Genomic DNA, 14,843 nt, shown 5'->3' on the forward strand with positions numbered 1-14,843 from the left:
TCTCAGTTTAACACTTTTATGAACGGGTGAACATTTAATGTATCAATACGGATTTCTGATAGCTTCAGGTGGGTATGCTGTATGATATCGTTGAGTGTATCCCGTCAATCAAACAGAAGCCTAGACGCATTCGCAATTTATTACGGCAATATTTATTCTTGCCAGATGGTGGCAGTACCCTTCGTTTCTCTTATTCATCCTCCAACTGTTTTACCAGTACAGGGCCGTGGTTAGATTACCTGAAGAGGATGAGGACATACGGGGGGAGGGGGTTACATGCGCCACTGCGGTTGCATTTGAAAGTTTCACAAACACTGGGTGGGGAATTCACACTTTCGGAGATCCCACAGGGTATCGTTGGAGGTTTCCAGCGACAGTGCCACCCGCTGCTGAGCCACCGTTCCTCCCTCATTTCGATTGTGATTTGGATAAATAAAACTTGCTGAAAGCAATAGCAAACAGTTCCAATATAGTTAAAAAGAAATTAAATATTTTCTTAATAATCATATTATGGCGTATGGACATGCATTTTTGCATAATATAAAAAATATTTTTTAAATACTGAGCTAGAGATAGCGTTTCTGTTAAAAAATGTTAATGGCGTAATTTGCAGTGTCATTTTTGAACGGCAGATGTCCTTGTAACACAATGCTTCCACCTGTAATGCTTTCACGCTGTTTTAGCTTTGCAAGGGAAACTAGGGTGTGGCGATCCAGATACGTTTGAATTTTCTGAGTAAAGCTTTGTCAGTATTTTTGAGGATACATTTATAAACGATTTCGGTTGTGTGGCGGGTAGAATTTTATTAAATATTATGATGGAATACAAATGTGATATGTGATAGTATTTTAATCTCGCCTCATTTTGCAATGTTCATAAAAACTATAGTTTCACCTGCCTAATACAAAACAAGGATTGCTCCAAGGAGAAAAACGAGACAGAAAAACAGCCATTATCCAAACACACATGCATAAAGGTCTGATCTTTTTGTATGTGTAAGCTACTGGATGCCTAGATTTCCAATGGAAATCCACTAAAGTAGCTTTCTATCTCTATCTATCTGTCTGTTGCTGCAGGTATGCATACCAAGACATCTGATCGTGTCCGCGCACGTATGTCTGTTCGCTGGTAATGCGTGTGCCCGACTTTATAGGCATATGTGTAGAGGCAAGATGTCTGAAGATAGTGTGACTATTTGAACGTTTTAGCCAGAAACTCAGTGTCATATAAGTGTTGAAGAATTTGAACACCTTGCAATGGGGTACATGTGCATATTTTCCATAGAAAAATACATGAAAGCCTCACTTTTTGTGACATTTGAAAATTCATTTTTATTTACGTTTATAGTAGTATTGTGCGAGTTCCATACAAGAATGGGGATGCTTACATCATACCGACAACCGATATTATTGTGAATGAAAAAAAAAATCATTGAATTATTCATAGAACGAATCAAACTAGAAGTATGGTATTACAATCTGAGATTGTAGTTAAATTAGTGGTTCTGCTTTATACATGTTTCTGTTTGAAGTGCCTTTGAACTGAATTGACTTTTATATATCAACAGAATTATATGTGCTATATTGTCATTTCTTAACTGTGTTTGTACCTACTGTATGTATGTGAGCACCGACAAAAGGGGATAAATTCCCTGTACCTGTGCACAAGCATTAGCAAATAAACCTGATGATGATTATTAATCTGTCATTGCTCTTTCACAACACACTTTTGGAGAAACACTAGATAGACTGGCCGTGTTTAAGAAACTTTTGCTTTTGGTAACTCACCTGCGTAATCTAAGGAATGTCCTGCAGTCAGAGAGGATCGTATTACAGGTTAGGGCCTCATGAGTAGTGAAGTTACTACTCCCATCAAACATTAGCTAACATGTATCTGCATGTGCAGGAATTGCAGGAACAGTCTGCCATTTCCTTACCACCCCACCTTCTGAAAAGATTCCACTCTGGCAGGGATTGAGTATGTCAGTGATGCAGAAAGCCTCTTCCCAGAAAGAACACTGACCAATAACAGCATGATAGGCTTGAGGGTGGTGGTGGTGGTTTAATGGTTATGGAAGTGCTCTTGTAAATGAAAGATTGTTGGTTTGAATCCCTGACCAGCGAGGCACCACTAAGGTACCCTGAGTAAAGTACTGCCCCCAAGCACTGTTCCCTGGGTGCAGAATTAGCTACCCCCCCTGCTATGTCCCAATGTCACATATGGGTTAAATGCAGAGGACACATTTTGTTGTTGTGTACTGTGGTGTGTCAACAATGACCACTGATCTCTAAATTCTACATTTTAAGCTGCTGACTCCAAAAAGCTCAGAAATCAATACCTGGCCGTTACAAGCTCTGGGCAAAGAATGTGATAAGGCTGATTAAGATCAACTGCTGTCACATGTGGTTATCGTGGGGGATATCTTGGTGCATGGACATGCAGGAAAACATGTCCCATAAGTCCTGGTTCTCGGTTAACCAGTCGTACGGAGTACTAATGGGGGAAAAGTTCATGTTCCCCTGAACTGATTTCGCAATTCATGCAGAGTCACATGATGACTGGAAACTGGATTAATGTGTTTATATTTAGTTATTTAGCTTTAATTCAGAGTGAATTGAACCCATTTGTATGGCCTGATCTCTATGGAAACACACAGGTTAAGGACATGTTAGCTTGGCTCCTGGATAGTCATATGCAGTGAGTCTTTTCACTATTATTTATCCTGCTGCCCTAATCAGATAACAGAATTTCTTCTTGGCAGTTAAACTGGATTTGTGCAAGTAAAAAATGACAAATGATAATAAGTAAATATTTGTAAGAAATGTGTGTTTGTTATCACTTTAAATTAATTGTACGGTTTATTTTTATTTACCATAGTAAATAAATACTATCACACTGTTTGGGGTGTTGCCCTTCCTCATGTCCTGTGCTTCTTCGGATTGGCTCCAGGCTCATAGTGACACAATGGTTGGTGATTAAGGGCCAATTAACTATAATTATGTTTAATTAAATAATTTATTAGTAATCTTTAAGTCCCATGACACAATAGCTTTCAGTGAGGCAAGTCTGTTGCGTAAAACAGTTCAAAAGCTTAATTTAGTGGATATACTATAACATTAGGGACAGCTGTATATAAATTAAAATGTTTTGTTCGTGCCATTTCTAAATGTCAGCAAGGCTGTTTCTGTTATGTCTGGTGCGGTGTTTCTCGAGCCAGTCCTTGGGTCCATATTTTTGCTCTCTTCCAGCTCCCAGCATGCTCGAACCAAACAATCAAGATTCCTGAATACCTGTTACAGGTGTTTGGTGCTGGAAGGAAGCAAAAATGTGGAGTGTCTGGGGGTTCCTGAGGACTTGGTTGAGAATCACTGGTCTACTGTATAACATGTATAATATGTTGCCAAATTGTGTCGGATTTTAGACAACGTACAGATGCAGCACCTTTGGTTTTGTTACAGGTTCACATGTTCACATTGACTGTCTGCTCCTTTGTATGTGCAACATTTTCTATCTTTTTTGTTAACGTTGAACTCATGCTCACCAGCTCATTGCTGGATATGAACACTTGAGTCGCAGCTGTGTGAATATTAACAGAGCTCCTTAGCTTATTTTACCATGTTTTCTGAATGATGATGTACTGTACTGTTTTGCTATACAGCACTATTTACAACAGATTGGCTTCAGTGTACAGCAATCCCATTTTCATTTACAATTTATCTGCCATTCTAATCACATTGTCAGACCTCTTAAAACTTTTCTGCTTACATTTTTGATAGTGTCTCACAGAACTGTAGTTCATGTTCCCATTAATCAGTCCCAGCATTTACTTTATGAAGCACTTTTTACTGAATGTTTTTTAAATGAACTGTGAACTATCAGTACATATGTTGTGTATTTTCTGTTTTATTTTCTCAACTAGTATTTAAGAATTTACATTTTAAGTATGGAAATCATCTTCTTAAAAAAGCACTTTTAAATGATTTCCAGTACACCAACGCACACATTTGCACCAGTATTATATGAAGTTGCTTTATATTACTAGTTCAAATTCGAACACATAAAGTATTACATATAAAAACTCTTTGTGGCGGTTCCCTTCAGGTGCTCTGGTAAATACATTGAGCTGGATTACGGGAGATTTTCCTGTTATTTGAAAGCAGGCCAGATGCAAGTTAAACTTTAGAGGAAGTTCAACATTAAAAACAATAGGTTATGTGCTCACAACAAAAGACTTTGATTTAGATTAAGGGACCAAACATGTATAAACAAACTTTTTGAAAACATCCATCCACTTTCTAAAATTCTTCTCCTGATCTGGGACTCCTGGACTATGTCCCAAGCAGCACAGGTCACAAGGCTAGAGTACACCCTGGACGGGATACCAGTCCACTGCAAGGCACATATATAGACACGCAATGGAAAATTCAGAAACGACAATTAACCTAACCACATGAGGACATCTATATGATGACGGGAAACATGCAAACACCTGACACAAAGAACAAAGGTGGGATTCAAGCCCTGGAGATAACTGAGCAACCGCGCCATTTTCCAAAAATATGTCTATTAAAATCATACATTTGCTTTGCATTTTGCAAAATAATCTTCATCCGTTTTTGTTTGGCTGCTAAAAATATGATTCTACTCCAGTAAACTTCCCAGCATTCAAGACACACACCGTTAGCATGTATCTTGCACTGAAACTGCTGAAGATGTTTAAAACTTTGTGCGATTGAACTCCAACAGAGTCCCACCAGAAAGACACACGCCTGCTATTCTGTTCGGGACACAGAAGAATAACACTGTTTTGGAAACAGCACACACTCCTGGGAATGGGGCCCATATTCACAAAAGGAAATTTGAAATAAACAGTTTTGATTGTTTTTTCAAGTGATGTATTTCATCAGGTGGTCTTTGCAGAGTGGGTTGTTCCCCAGTGCTGGCTGAAGTTTTCGACATCTGTATTCTATGTATGGATGAAGGGCCAATAAATTTGGTTGTTTCTGTGTGCAGGTTCTTGGGCAGGCAGAAAGTTGGAGGTTTAGGAGGTCATGCATGACAATGCAGGTGTCGGGTGCCTAATCAACAGGTTGAGTGGCTAGGCTGCAATTTGAATTGCAAACAGTTTATCTCCAGGCTGTGAACTCCTAAGGCACTCCGCGTCTGGCAAATTGTATGGAGAATTCTGGAAACACAAGCCTCCTTATTCCACAGCCGCTTGTTGTGTCTGTCACTAGCAAATTTAATAATGTCATGGCAGATACATAGACAGCCCTCAGAACATGTATTTCAATAATCTCAAATACAGGACAGAAATACAGAAGTTATGTCGTGAACTGAATGACATTTTTTTTTCTCGAATCTGCAAGCATGGCGCTCATCAGCTGCCACTGAGCTGAAATGACACAGGTGCAGGATTCATGAAAAGGAGTAGTGCGTGAGACACAATAACCTATGAATGTCCACAGTCCGTCTCGAGTCTGTCCAGATGCTTACAGCTGTTGCTTTGGCTGCTTTCATTATCAGTACTGTTTATAAAACCCTTGCCCCTGTTTATAAAATATGTCATGGTGCAGGAACATGCTGTTCAGTGTTTTTTTTTTGCTGCAGTTCATGTCATATTCAAGCTTATTATTATTATTTTTATTATTTAAATTTTATAGTAGATCTGTTCAGTCTTTTGGTTTGTGATGATGACTATTTTTGGAACGAGTATTTGGTTACAAGCAATGGTGGTTCTAGGCCATTTCACCTGGGGGAGCCAGACTGGGGCCAGTTTGTCTGCTAGGGGAGTCAGGAACATTTAACCTTAATGTCCTCCAAGTAATACCCACACTAGTCTGCCAGCAAAAGACAATTTTGAAGACCGACGTTATTCAGGCAATGCTTTGCAGTTACATTTCACAGTTTTTACAAATATGTATCTCCCAGTGACCCTGCGTTAAGAGTCTGTCAAGATTATGTGTTTACGTTTGTGTATTGTCTGTTCCCAGCGAACAAAAATTTTGCCTATATACAGTATATATATATATATATATATATATATATATATATATATATATATATATATATGGCTGTGTATGTGTTTACTATACTTTGTGTACTTAACTAAGACTTTTTATAGAAAATATATATATATATATATATATATATATATATATATATAAAACTGTGTTTTTATCATATCTCTTTTAATACCTATTGCTATAATCAAAACTAAGCAAGTACATTTCGGTCTCACACATTAACTAAACAAGTCTGATGGTCATTGCTACTGTAAAATTGTTGTGAAACAAGTATGAGATCCAGTCTTGTTTGAAGTAACTGTTGTCAGTACAGAAACAACAGACAGTCTTAAAAAGCTGCAGGTCTGTGGAGATCACTCATGAAACCGTACTATATGGCATGGTTATCACAATTAACTAAATATACTGGGGGAAATATTTAAGCATTTTTTTAGGTGATAACCTGATTTATGTCTTAGAACCCCAGTAAGAGAATATATTGGTTTAGATATAATATTGCATATAATGACATTATAAACAGATTTTGAGTGCAGTGGCATTCATTAGAAAAAAAAATGATTATATTAAAATGATCACGTGTATACTTGCATATAACACCTGCATATGTTAAAAAACACAGTATTAAAAGCATTTCCTTATTAAATCTATACGTTATGAAAAAGTTTTTACTGGTGCTAGTAGAGGTATTTCATATGGAACACAGAAAGGGGTGTTGTTTTGGCTGAAGATTGTTTATGGTAAATGATGCCAAGGATCTGACAGCAAATGGAATGGTTTTTGTAGTGCACAGATAAAATCGACTGTCCTGTTCTATCCAGTTCAACGAATCCAGGCATGTTTTATGTGCTCAATTCAAACTCTCTCTCCTTATCCTTCTTCCTCCCCCACACCACTATTTCCATTCCAGAAGATATTTTCTGGCTCCACATTTGTCTCCAAACTACTCTGTCCCCATCATTCCTTGCATTTGGTCTTTACAATTGTGTGTGGCAACATACTTCTGTATTGTATGCTGGAAACTAAATTAACAGTCATAGCATGGTACTATGCAAACTAGTATTGTAAGAAAATAATTTGCTGTTTCTGTTTATTTTTAGCTGGAATAACCTTAACAATCTGCAAAACATCTCCACAAAGCTGTTAAACAATTGCATGCTATGGGAAGAGTCTAACCAAGAATATCTTCAATGTCTGCAAGTCCGTAATTCGCCTTGACAGGCAACACTACCTCATGCCATGGCAGACTGCTGGCATGTTGGAATTGACGTAACATGACATCACTGTGCTCTCATCCCCAGAAGAACACACTATTTGCTCTGTGAAGTCAGTTCAGCTTTCCAGCACAGTTTTCAGATCCCATGTCACCCTGGTTATACAAGCAATTAGTAAAACTGGATGGACAATTTCCCTTTATATGCTAAACATAGTGAAATTCCTTTGAATAATAATATCTGTCATGGTCAGAGAAATGGCAAACCAATCAAACGGTCTTGTTGGTTGCGCATGTTTTTTGAGGTATTGATGGAGGGGTGTGGATACCCTGACAGATTCAGGGGGCCCAACACTTTCCAGAGGCTGATGAATATGTAAAATTCTAAAATTATATAATGCGAAGGGGGCGGGGGCCCCAAGGTAATATTTTGTCACGGGATCCAGAATGTCAAGCTTCTCTCTTGAGTGTGTCTATGACCATGTGGTCTGTGCACGTGATGTGTGTCTACAGACCTGCTGTCCACTCCTTTTATGGATAGCCACTCCCTCTGGGACGTTCTGTGTACAGACATGCTCCTGGCACGTCTGAGGCTGCTGGTGTTTTGCCTTTTCCACGGCTCAAGTCCCAGTGCCGAGTTGAGGGTCTGATGCCGTGTCCTTCATCTGGTTCACACAGAGTCACTCCCAGCTGGATATGCATGACTGTGTTTATATATGCAACTAATGCTGATAAACACTGAAACACTATATATGTACAATGGATATAGCTATCATTTAATCTGCCATGGTTAACTTGTGAGTTTTGGAACAATAATCATATTGAGGGCCAGGATTAATCACGTACAAGGGGTCCTTATATCTCTGATCTGATTCCATTTTCCCTGTCAAGGCTGCAAAAGGCAGGCAAGCTCTAGGAAGACCACACCCATCCTTTGGCATGCTCCAACATGCTTTTTGGTCCAAGGAAGGGAGGATTCACTGCTTGAATCCGGTTTCTCAACTAAGCAAACATGATTCAATCTCTGCTATGCAGAGGTGAGAAGTATTGTGCATGCAAGCTTAAAGTTAATGGAATATTCACAAAAAAAAAACATAAAAATAAAACAAACGTGCTAGTTATTTGTCAATGTAACTAAGTGGATTCCAGGAAATGCTTGAAAGTGTAACGCGGATAGACGGAATTCCTAAAAGTTTCCTGAAAAATCTTACCAATAAAAAATAAAAATGGGTTATACTGTTGTAATTTGTTTGAATTTAGTAATAATTTTTTTTACATATTATACAGGTTTAGATGAACTGTGATGTCACACCATGCTTTGTGCCCTGCGTGTACATTCATACCTGCACACAAACACATGTATGCATGGGAGAGAAGTATAGGGAAAAAATAAGCTGCCTTAGGGAGGTCCTTAGACAATTTTTAGGAAGGACGTGTGTTTCTTGTTTTGAATATACTACTGTAGGTATGCTTTCTGTAATGTCACTTGAAGCCTGTAATTAAACGCTTTGTACTTCCCCGTTCCTAACAAGTTTAATTCAACATTCTCAAAGCAGGATTTCTATAATGTGTCATGGAAGTAAATTCCAAAAAACATGTCATTTATACCAGATGGGAGTTCAATATCTGTAAAGCACAAGCTTGGCATTATACAAAAATATGAGCATGCCAACATCATCAGCTAGTATTATGTAAGATGAGCTTGATTTGTTGAATTCGCTTTGTCATAAAAAACAAACTGATGCTTACAGACTGTGAACATCGGTATATTTAATTAAGAAATTTTATCCTGCATAATCTTATTTATTTCTGTATTGCATAAAATGTGTAGGCCGTTTGCGAGGGTGAGGCTAAAATTATACCGAAACTAATGCTGCACAAACCTGTTTTCCATTTAACAGTATATCTATTCAGATTTAAAACTTTTGTCCCTTGGAAATTATGTGAAATTCTACATAATGTTCAGCTGGGAATTTCACAGGTCAATTATCTTTGTTTTCTTCATTCTCGATTCTGTCCGATCACTACTGGCAAGAGAGCTGTGCTACTCACCTGTGGACAGAATCGCGTCAATAATCTGGCAACTTCATACAGCAACAGTGTATTCGTTGAAAAGAACATTGATTTAAATGCAACTCTTTCATCTATAATTGGCTGCTGTCATTTGCTAACAGAGGATCATAAATCTAGCATTAACGAATATAGCTAACCCCTATTTATTGAACTAATCAAAATGTTTTCCACTGTTTAATACAATAGCGATTGTATGCATTCCATATGTGTGTAATGTGTTGGTATTTGTTCTGTAGTTTTTTTGCATCTCTTTAAACAAGATTAACAAATTTCTATGGTAATACACACAGGGTGTCACGTGTGTCCCAGCACCTTATGGCATATGCATTGTGGTTCTTCTGTAAAATGTATCTGGCACATCTAACTCCAGTTGTAAACTTAGAAGACTCTGTTATTTGTTGAAGTTCACATGATCCAGATGAGGGAAATCTGCTATGCAGTGGTGACGTCATTCTCAGCAATACTTGAGTTCTGTATCTCCAGAATGCCATCAAGCCCCGATTCTTGAAAAAAAAAATTCTGTTGCCATGACATAATTTATTATTCTGCCTGTGCTGGATTAAAAAAATACTGAAGGGATGCAAGTGGAAATATATGGCATTATATATGTGTTTGATGCACGTTTTGTTTTAGTGTTTTAATACATATAATGACTAATGTGATTCAGTACAAAGAGGCTCCTCATGGTTGATGCAATATATGAGCAAGAGCTCAGGCTGATCATTGGTTACTTCTGAGAGCGAATCAAATACGTCAAATTCCTTTTTAAAACATCTTTATTTCAAATAAAAAAAAGAAAACACAGAAAATCTGACAAATGTTTCAGGAAACGCATCCAGAATGGCACATGGCCTGACACAGTTGGTGTCGCTCTGATTGGCACAACTGCTTTGTGCACCGTCAGCCTCCCTACCTGCCATTAGCTTCCTCCTCTTTTCCGGAATGAATTAAGAAAGAATCACTGTGTACGTGACTGAAATCGACATTAAAATGGGACCACTTCCCCACACCTGTCACCGCACCTGCACATACCCTCCCCTCCCTCCCCCCACCCCATACTACTCCTGTCCCTGCAGCATCTAAATGACCCACATTTTATTTGGATGCACAGATGACTGGAGGAGAAGCAGTAGCAATTCACAGGGGTAATGGCTTGGGAGGAGACGGGTAGAGGCGGGGCGACTGGACTCGGGAGTTCCGTTGTCTCATTTGGAGGCCTCCGCTCGCTTCTCCTGCTCGATATCTGATGGGGGCAGGACGACACGAGGACGTCAGTGTGTCTACGAGCACTGTAAACAAGCTGAAGTATGTTTTTAATCGGCGCATGATATCTATGGCATAGGGCAGAAGATTGACGGGGAATGACTCATCAAATGTCATCAAAAAACATCTGCGACACATAGATGCCGAAACATCAGCAATCAGCTGATCATATCTTGTGAAGCTAAAGTGGTTGATCTAATGAGCATGGAGCACACCAACAACAGACAGACTTTCTGCAGGTCTTTCTCCACTAAGTGTGGGTGGTCCAAAACAGGGGTAATGTATTGTGAAGGACTACGGGAATCCCTGTGTCTATGGCCGGATGCAAGCTGGGCTTTTGGCATTTTGCCCAGTGCTGTATGCTGCATTGCTAAAAATCAAGCAGTGATCCATGCATCCGCCAGTGCCACACTGCTGCATGTGGGCTCGGAGGTTCCCTTAATGTGTACGTGACTTTACCATCAGAGCCAAAGCTGTAGCTACACATGCTTTCAACACTGTTCGTTATCTGGAGTGAGTAATAAATTTACAGAAAAAAGCAATTTCCTTCCTCTCCTTCTCACTCTTCCCGCTCTATGTTTGCCAGTTCCTGTTAGTCAAACTATACAGTACATTGTCCTTGTGGGGAGATTTAAAATTACAGCTAATTCTGATTGGGATTTAACGATTTTATGTGTGGCCAAACATTAACTAGCAAGTGTCTGAACAAGAATACCGATTCTAAGGCAGTAACAACATGTGACAGTAGGAAAAAGTAGTATCTGAACATATTAGATTACACACATACAGACACTTTTGTGCTTAATAGCAGAATTTCAGACTCCATAAGAACCACACAGGGTAAAAACACAAATAATGTAAGGAACGAAATCGCTCTCACCCTCCTTGGTGGGAAGGGTATTCTTTTCAGCTGTGGTGGTCTTCTTTAGACACTTCTTATCGAAGTTCTGAACTTCCTCGTTGACTGGGTTGTTGTCACTCATTTTGGCACGTCCCTGCAGAGAAGAAGAAGAAGGGGCCATCCTGAATGCTAGCTACTACCAATTAGCATAGTTTTGCAAGGCGGTTGCTTGATGAAAGCAAGATTAGTCTCCATTTTGTTTGTGACATACTTTGAAATAAGCTACAAAGATATAATCATTCCTGTAGTTGAAGTCAGTCAGGAACAGTTCTCTTCCTGTCAGGAACAGATTATACCTGATACCAAGTTACCAAAAGAAGGGTCACTCATGGGCTGAAGAGAACGGCACTGAGGACACAGCAACCAGTCAACCTTCTTCAACAATTTCCAGTTCCTAACTGTTTAATCCACAACTGTTTAATCCACAAAAGAACAGCTACTTTTTCGTCTCCATCTAATCAAGTCCCAAGGAGTCTGCTCACTTGTGCCAGTTCTCTATCTGATCCGTTATTTTTATCAATGGGCATACAGAAAATTTACATGGATCATGAATTGCCGATATTGTTATGGAACAGCCCAGTTCTGCCCGAATGTACTTTGGTAATAGTTCACAACCACTGATGTCAAAGATCCCAGTCATAACAGTAACATGATTCTGACAGGGGAAACTCTGATTCCCACAATCTCACGATACTAGGCTGATCCATTACAACCAGATGCATCCTGTTGCTTTTCTGCCCCTGTGTCATTGAACAGATAAAACTCTTCACCCCAGCTCTGAAACTCGCCTCTACTGCCGTAGCACAATATAGACTTCTGCAGTAACCCAGGCCCTGACTACACCCCCCCCACGCCTCCTTCCCTGCAGTGCGCGCAAACTGCTGCGTAGGGAAAGACCTATTCTGTAGTGTGAAATCAGCATCACTGCAGTTTGGACAGGGTGGAACCAGAAGCTTACCTTGTCAAGCAAGCAATACTTGAAGTCTTTTGTTGTAAACTCACTCGACGCTGAATATGTACTTAATTCTTTTGTCCCAGAGACTAATTAATCTTTTTGGTCTAGAAATAAAAAGGTCATTATATTTTTCTTTCTACACAGAATTAAGTTTGGGAGTTGTCTGAAGTGAATTTCACACTCACGACCCATAATCATTGCCTTGGCTTTAATGCCACAAGGAATTTAGCACAATTAAATAAAGTTTGCAGTTTAACTTAGGACATTATACGTTTGGATATGATTTGAGAAAATTAACAAAGTTCAGGTTCAATGAATTTACAGAATTTACAATCTGTGTTAATTTTGTAATTAAAGCTTCTTCATTTGTTCAAATAATCATAAAATGTGTTTAAGATTGTGTGGAATAGGCTGTTCCAAATTAAATTCAGCTCAGCAACAAAGCCTGCTTATCTGCAAAAAGAAAAAAACACGCAATCATGCGATCACCTTCACTTCCCTCTAGTAATGCAGCAGTAAAATGAGACGGCTATGGAAGTCGTCATGTTCAGTGTGAGCCATTGATGGTAATACACCTTTGTACTCTGAAAATGCAGACGAAATAAGGTCCATTTATACAAACTAAACAGCACCTTAGGGCACAGCCTATCCTTACAATTTTCAGGGCCCTTTATAGAGATGAATCGTATCTAGACTGCAAAGGTGTGGCTGCCTCCTACCCGTACTTCCACTATAATAAGTGTTTCTCCAAAAGAGCGACATTTAAAACGTAGGGATGGTTTGGGTGGGGCTCCTCAAAGGTTAGGTAACGGCATTTCCGCACACCTCGTGTAAGTGCCTCCGATCACTACCAGAATGTTAGCATGCTAATTTAGCCAATAACAGTTAATATTATGTAACACGTTAACTCAGTATTATACAATAACTTGACAGCACTTCCTCAGAGGAACCACAGCAGTCACTCCCTAGTGCGCTAGTGAGCGCGTGCACAAGATGATCTGCAAAGGAATGTATTTGTTCAATATAAAGCATGTCGATTCAGATACTCTAAATCAATAACCTAACAAGATAATTTACGGTGCAACCTGCTAAAAATGTAGTAATAGTAGTAGTAATAATAATAATAAAATAATAATAGCAATATGACTCATAGAGGTAAAATAAAACATGGTTAGGACAAGTAGTGTTAATACATATTTTGCATCAGCATACATCAGCGCTGCATCCTTCCTTGTTAAGGTATATTCATTAGTAAATTCACTGACATAGATGCAAACGTATTCTTTTAGTTTTTAAATATCATGGACAGAACATCATAGAAGGTAAAAAGGGGAAATAGTACTATAGGAAGACGACCTGAATTACCACTGTCCACTTACATTATCTGGAATTGTCTGCGATTTTCATATTGCATCGAGGTGTAGTGCAGCTACATAGCAAGTTATACATCTAAAATGGTATCTTCACAGCTACAGTAGCCAATAAATCATATTTCACCTCCGACTACATCGTATAAATAATTATATAATTTATAACCCACAATAGGTCTAACTGAGCAATCAAGCAGTAATCATAGCAGATATAAAACGTTAACTTCTGCATTCTGTATAAAATCCTGTTCTGTTGTCTTACCTGGGATTACCAGATCACAAATTTGCAGCAAATTCCTCAGAGTAGTACTGTGATGTCGTGTGGAGAAAGGTGTTTAAATAATACAGCACGCCTTTAAGTGTCTTTCAACAGTTATCCTCCCCCTCATACTGATTGGCTAGAATTTTCCATCCTTATACACCATTGGTCAGAGCTACGATCATTTAGTTTCAGACCAGTTATATTTCGCTAAATAATCCAATCTAATTATTCTTCTATGAACTAATGGTATCTTATTGGATACTATTTGAGTACCGTTGAACGCTAACGCAGTTACTGGTATATACGCCTACTGCTTAAAGTGAGTAAAAGGGAGGTTTTAAAAAGCTAAGTGACAACTCCACCGTGTGGACAATCAGACTCAAGAATTTTTCTTTCTAAAGAGTTTATTATTTATTATTTGGAGTGCAGTATAAAACCTAAAATATAGAAAGACAACAGTTTTCTCTGTCAAATTATGACAAGTTTGCAGCCTGGGGTTTATAATGAAAGCCAGCATTCACTTCCGAGAATTTGCATGGATTTTTGCATATTACAAGAAAGTAATAGCAAATTAGTTTCGAGCAGGAATCTCATGACGCCCCCCCCCCCCCAAGTTCAAAACACGGTTTCATTGATACCATCTGGTACAATCAATGTAATATATAAAACAAAAAAATGTAATAAAGTAACCAATAGGTCTATTAAATTAATTCCGTTTAGGATATGAATAATGCTAATACTAAAATAGCAATACTGTGACGGTAATGGGACAGATGATACACA

The 14,843-nt window shown here is 38.7% G+C and overlaps 1 protein-coding gene across 1 annotated transcript; it reads right to left on the reverse strand.

The window, feature by feature from the left end:
• Positions 1-10,067: 10,067 nt before the first annotated feature.
• On the reverse strand, positions 10,068-14,195 carry tmsb1 (thymosin beta 1). The gene is made up of 3 exons (XM_049028754.1): positions 14,061-14,195; positions 11,453-11,567; positions 10,068-10,552 (listed from the first exon to the last, which is right to left on the reverse strand). Exons 2-3 carry the CDS (start codon positions 11,553-11,555, stop codon positions 10,515-10,517), a joined length of 141 nt encoding a protein of 46 aa, XP_048884711.1. The 5' UTR covers positions 11,556-11,567; positions 14,061-14,195; the 3' UTR covers positions 10,068-10,514.
• Positions 14,196-14,843: the final 648 nt, after the last annotated feature.

The sequence above is a fragment of the Brienomyrus brachyistius genome, chromosome 10, assembly GCF_023856365.1.
Source record: "Brienomyrus brachyistius isolate T26 chromosome 10, BBRACH_0.4, whole genome shotgun sequence".
In the NCBI taxonomy this organism is placed as follows: domain Eukaryota; kingdom Metazoa; phylum Chordata; class Actinopteri; order Osteoglossiformes; family Mormyridae; genus Brienomyrus; species Brienomyrus brachyistius.

What these genes read in the sequence shown, in the direction of transcription:
- tmsb1 (XM_049028754.1), bottom strand. Translation starts at nt 11,555, where the DNA reads ATGAGTGACAACAACCCAGTCAACGAGGAAGTTCAGAACTTCGATAAG. An exon ending in TACCCTTCCCACCAAGGAGG is followed by an intron (nt 10,553 to 11,452) that starts GTGAGAGCGATT and finishes TGCCCCCATCAG; the next exon opens with ATATCGAGCAGGAGAAGCGA.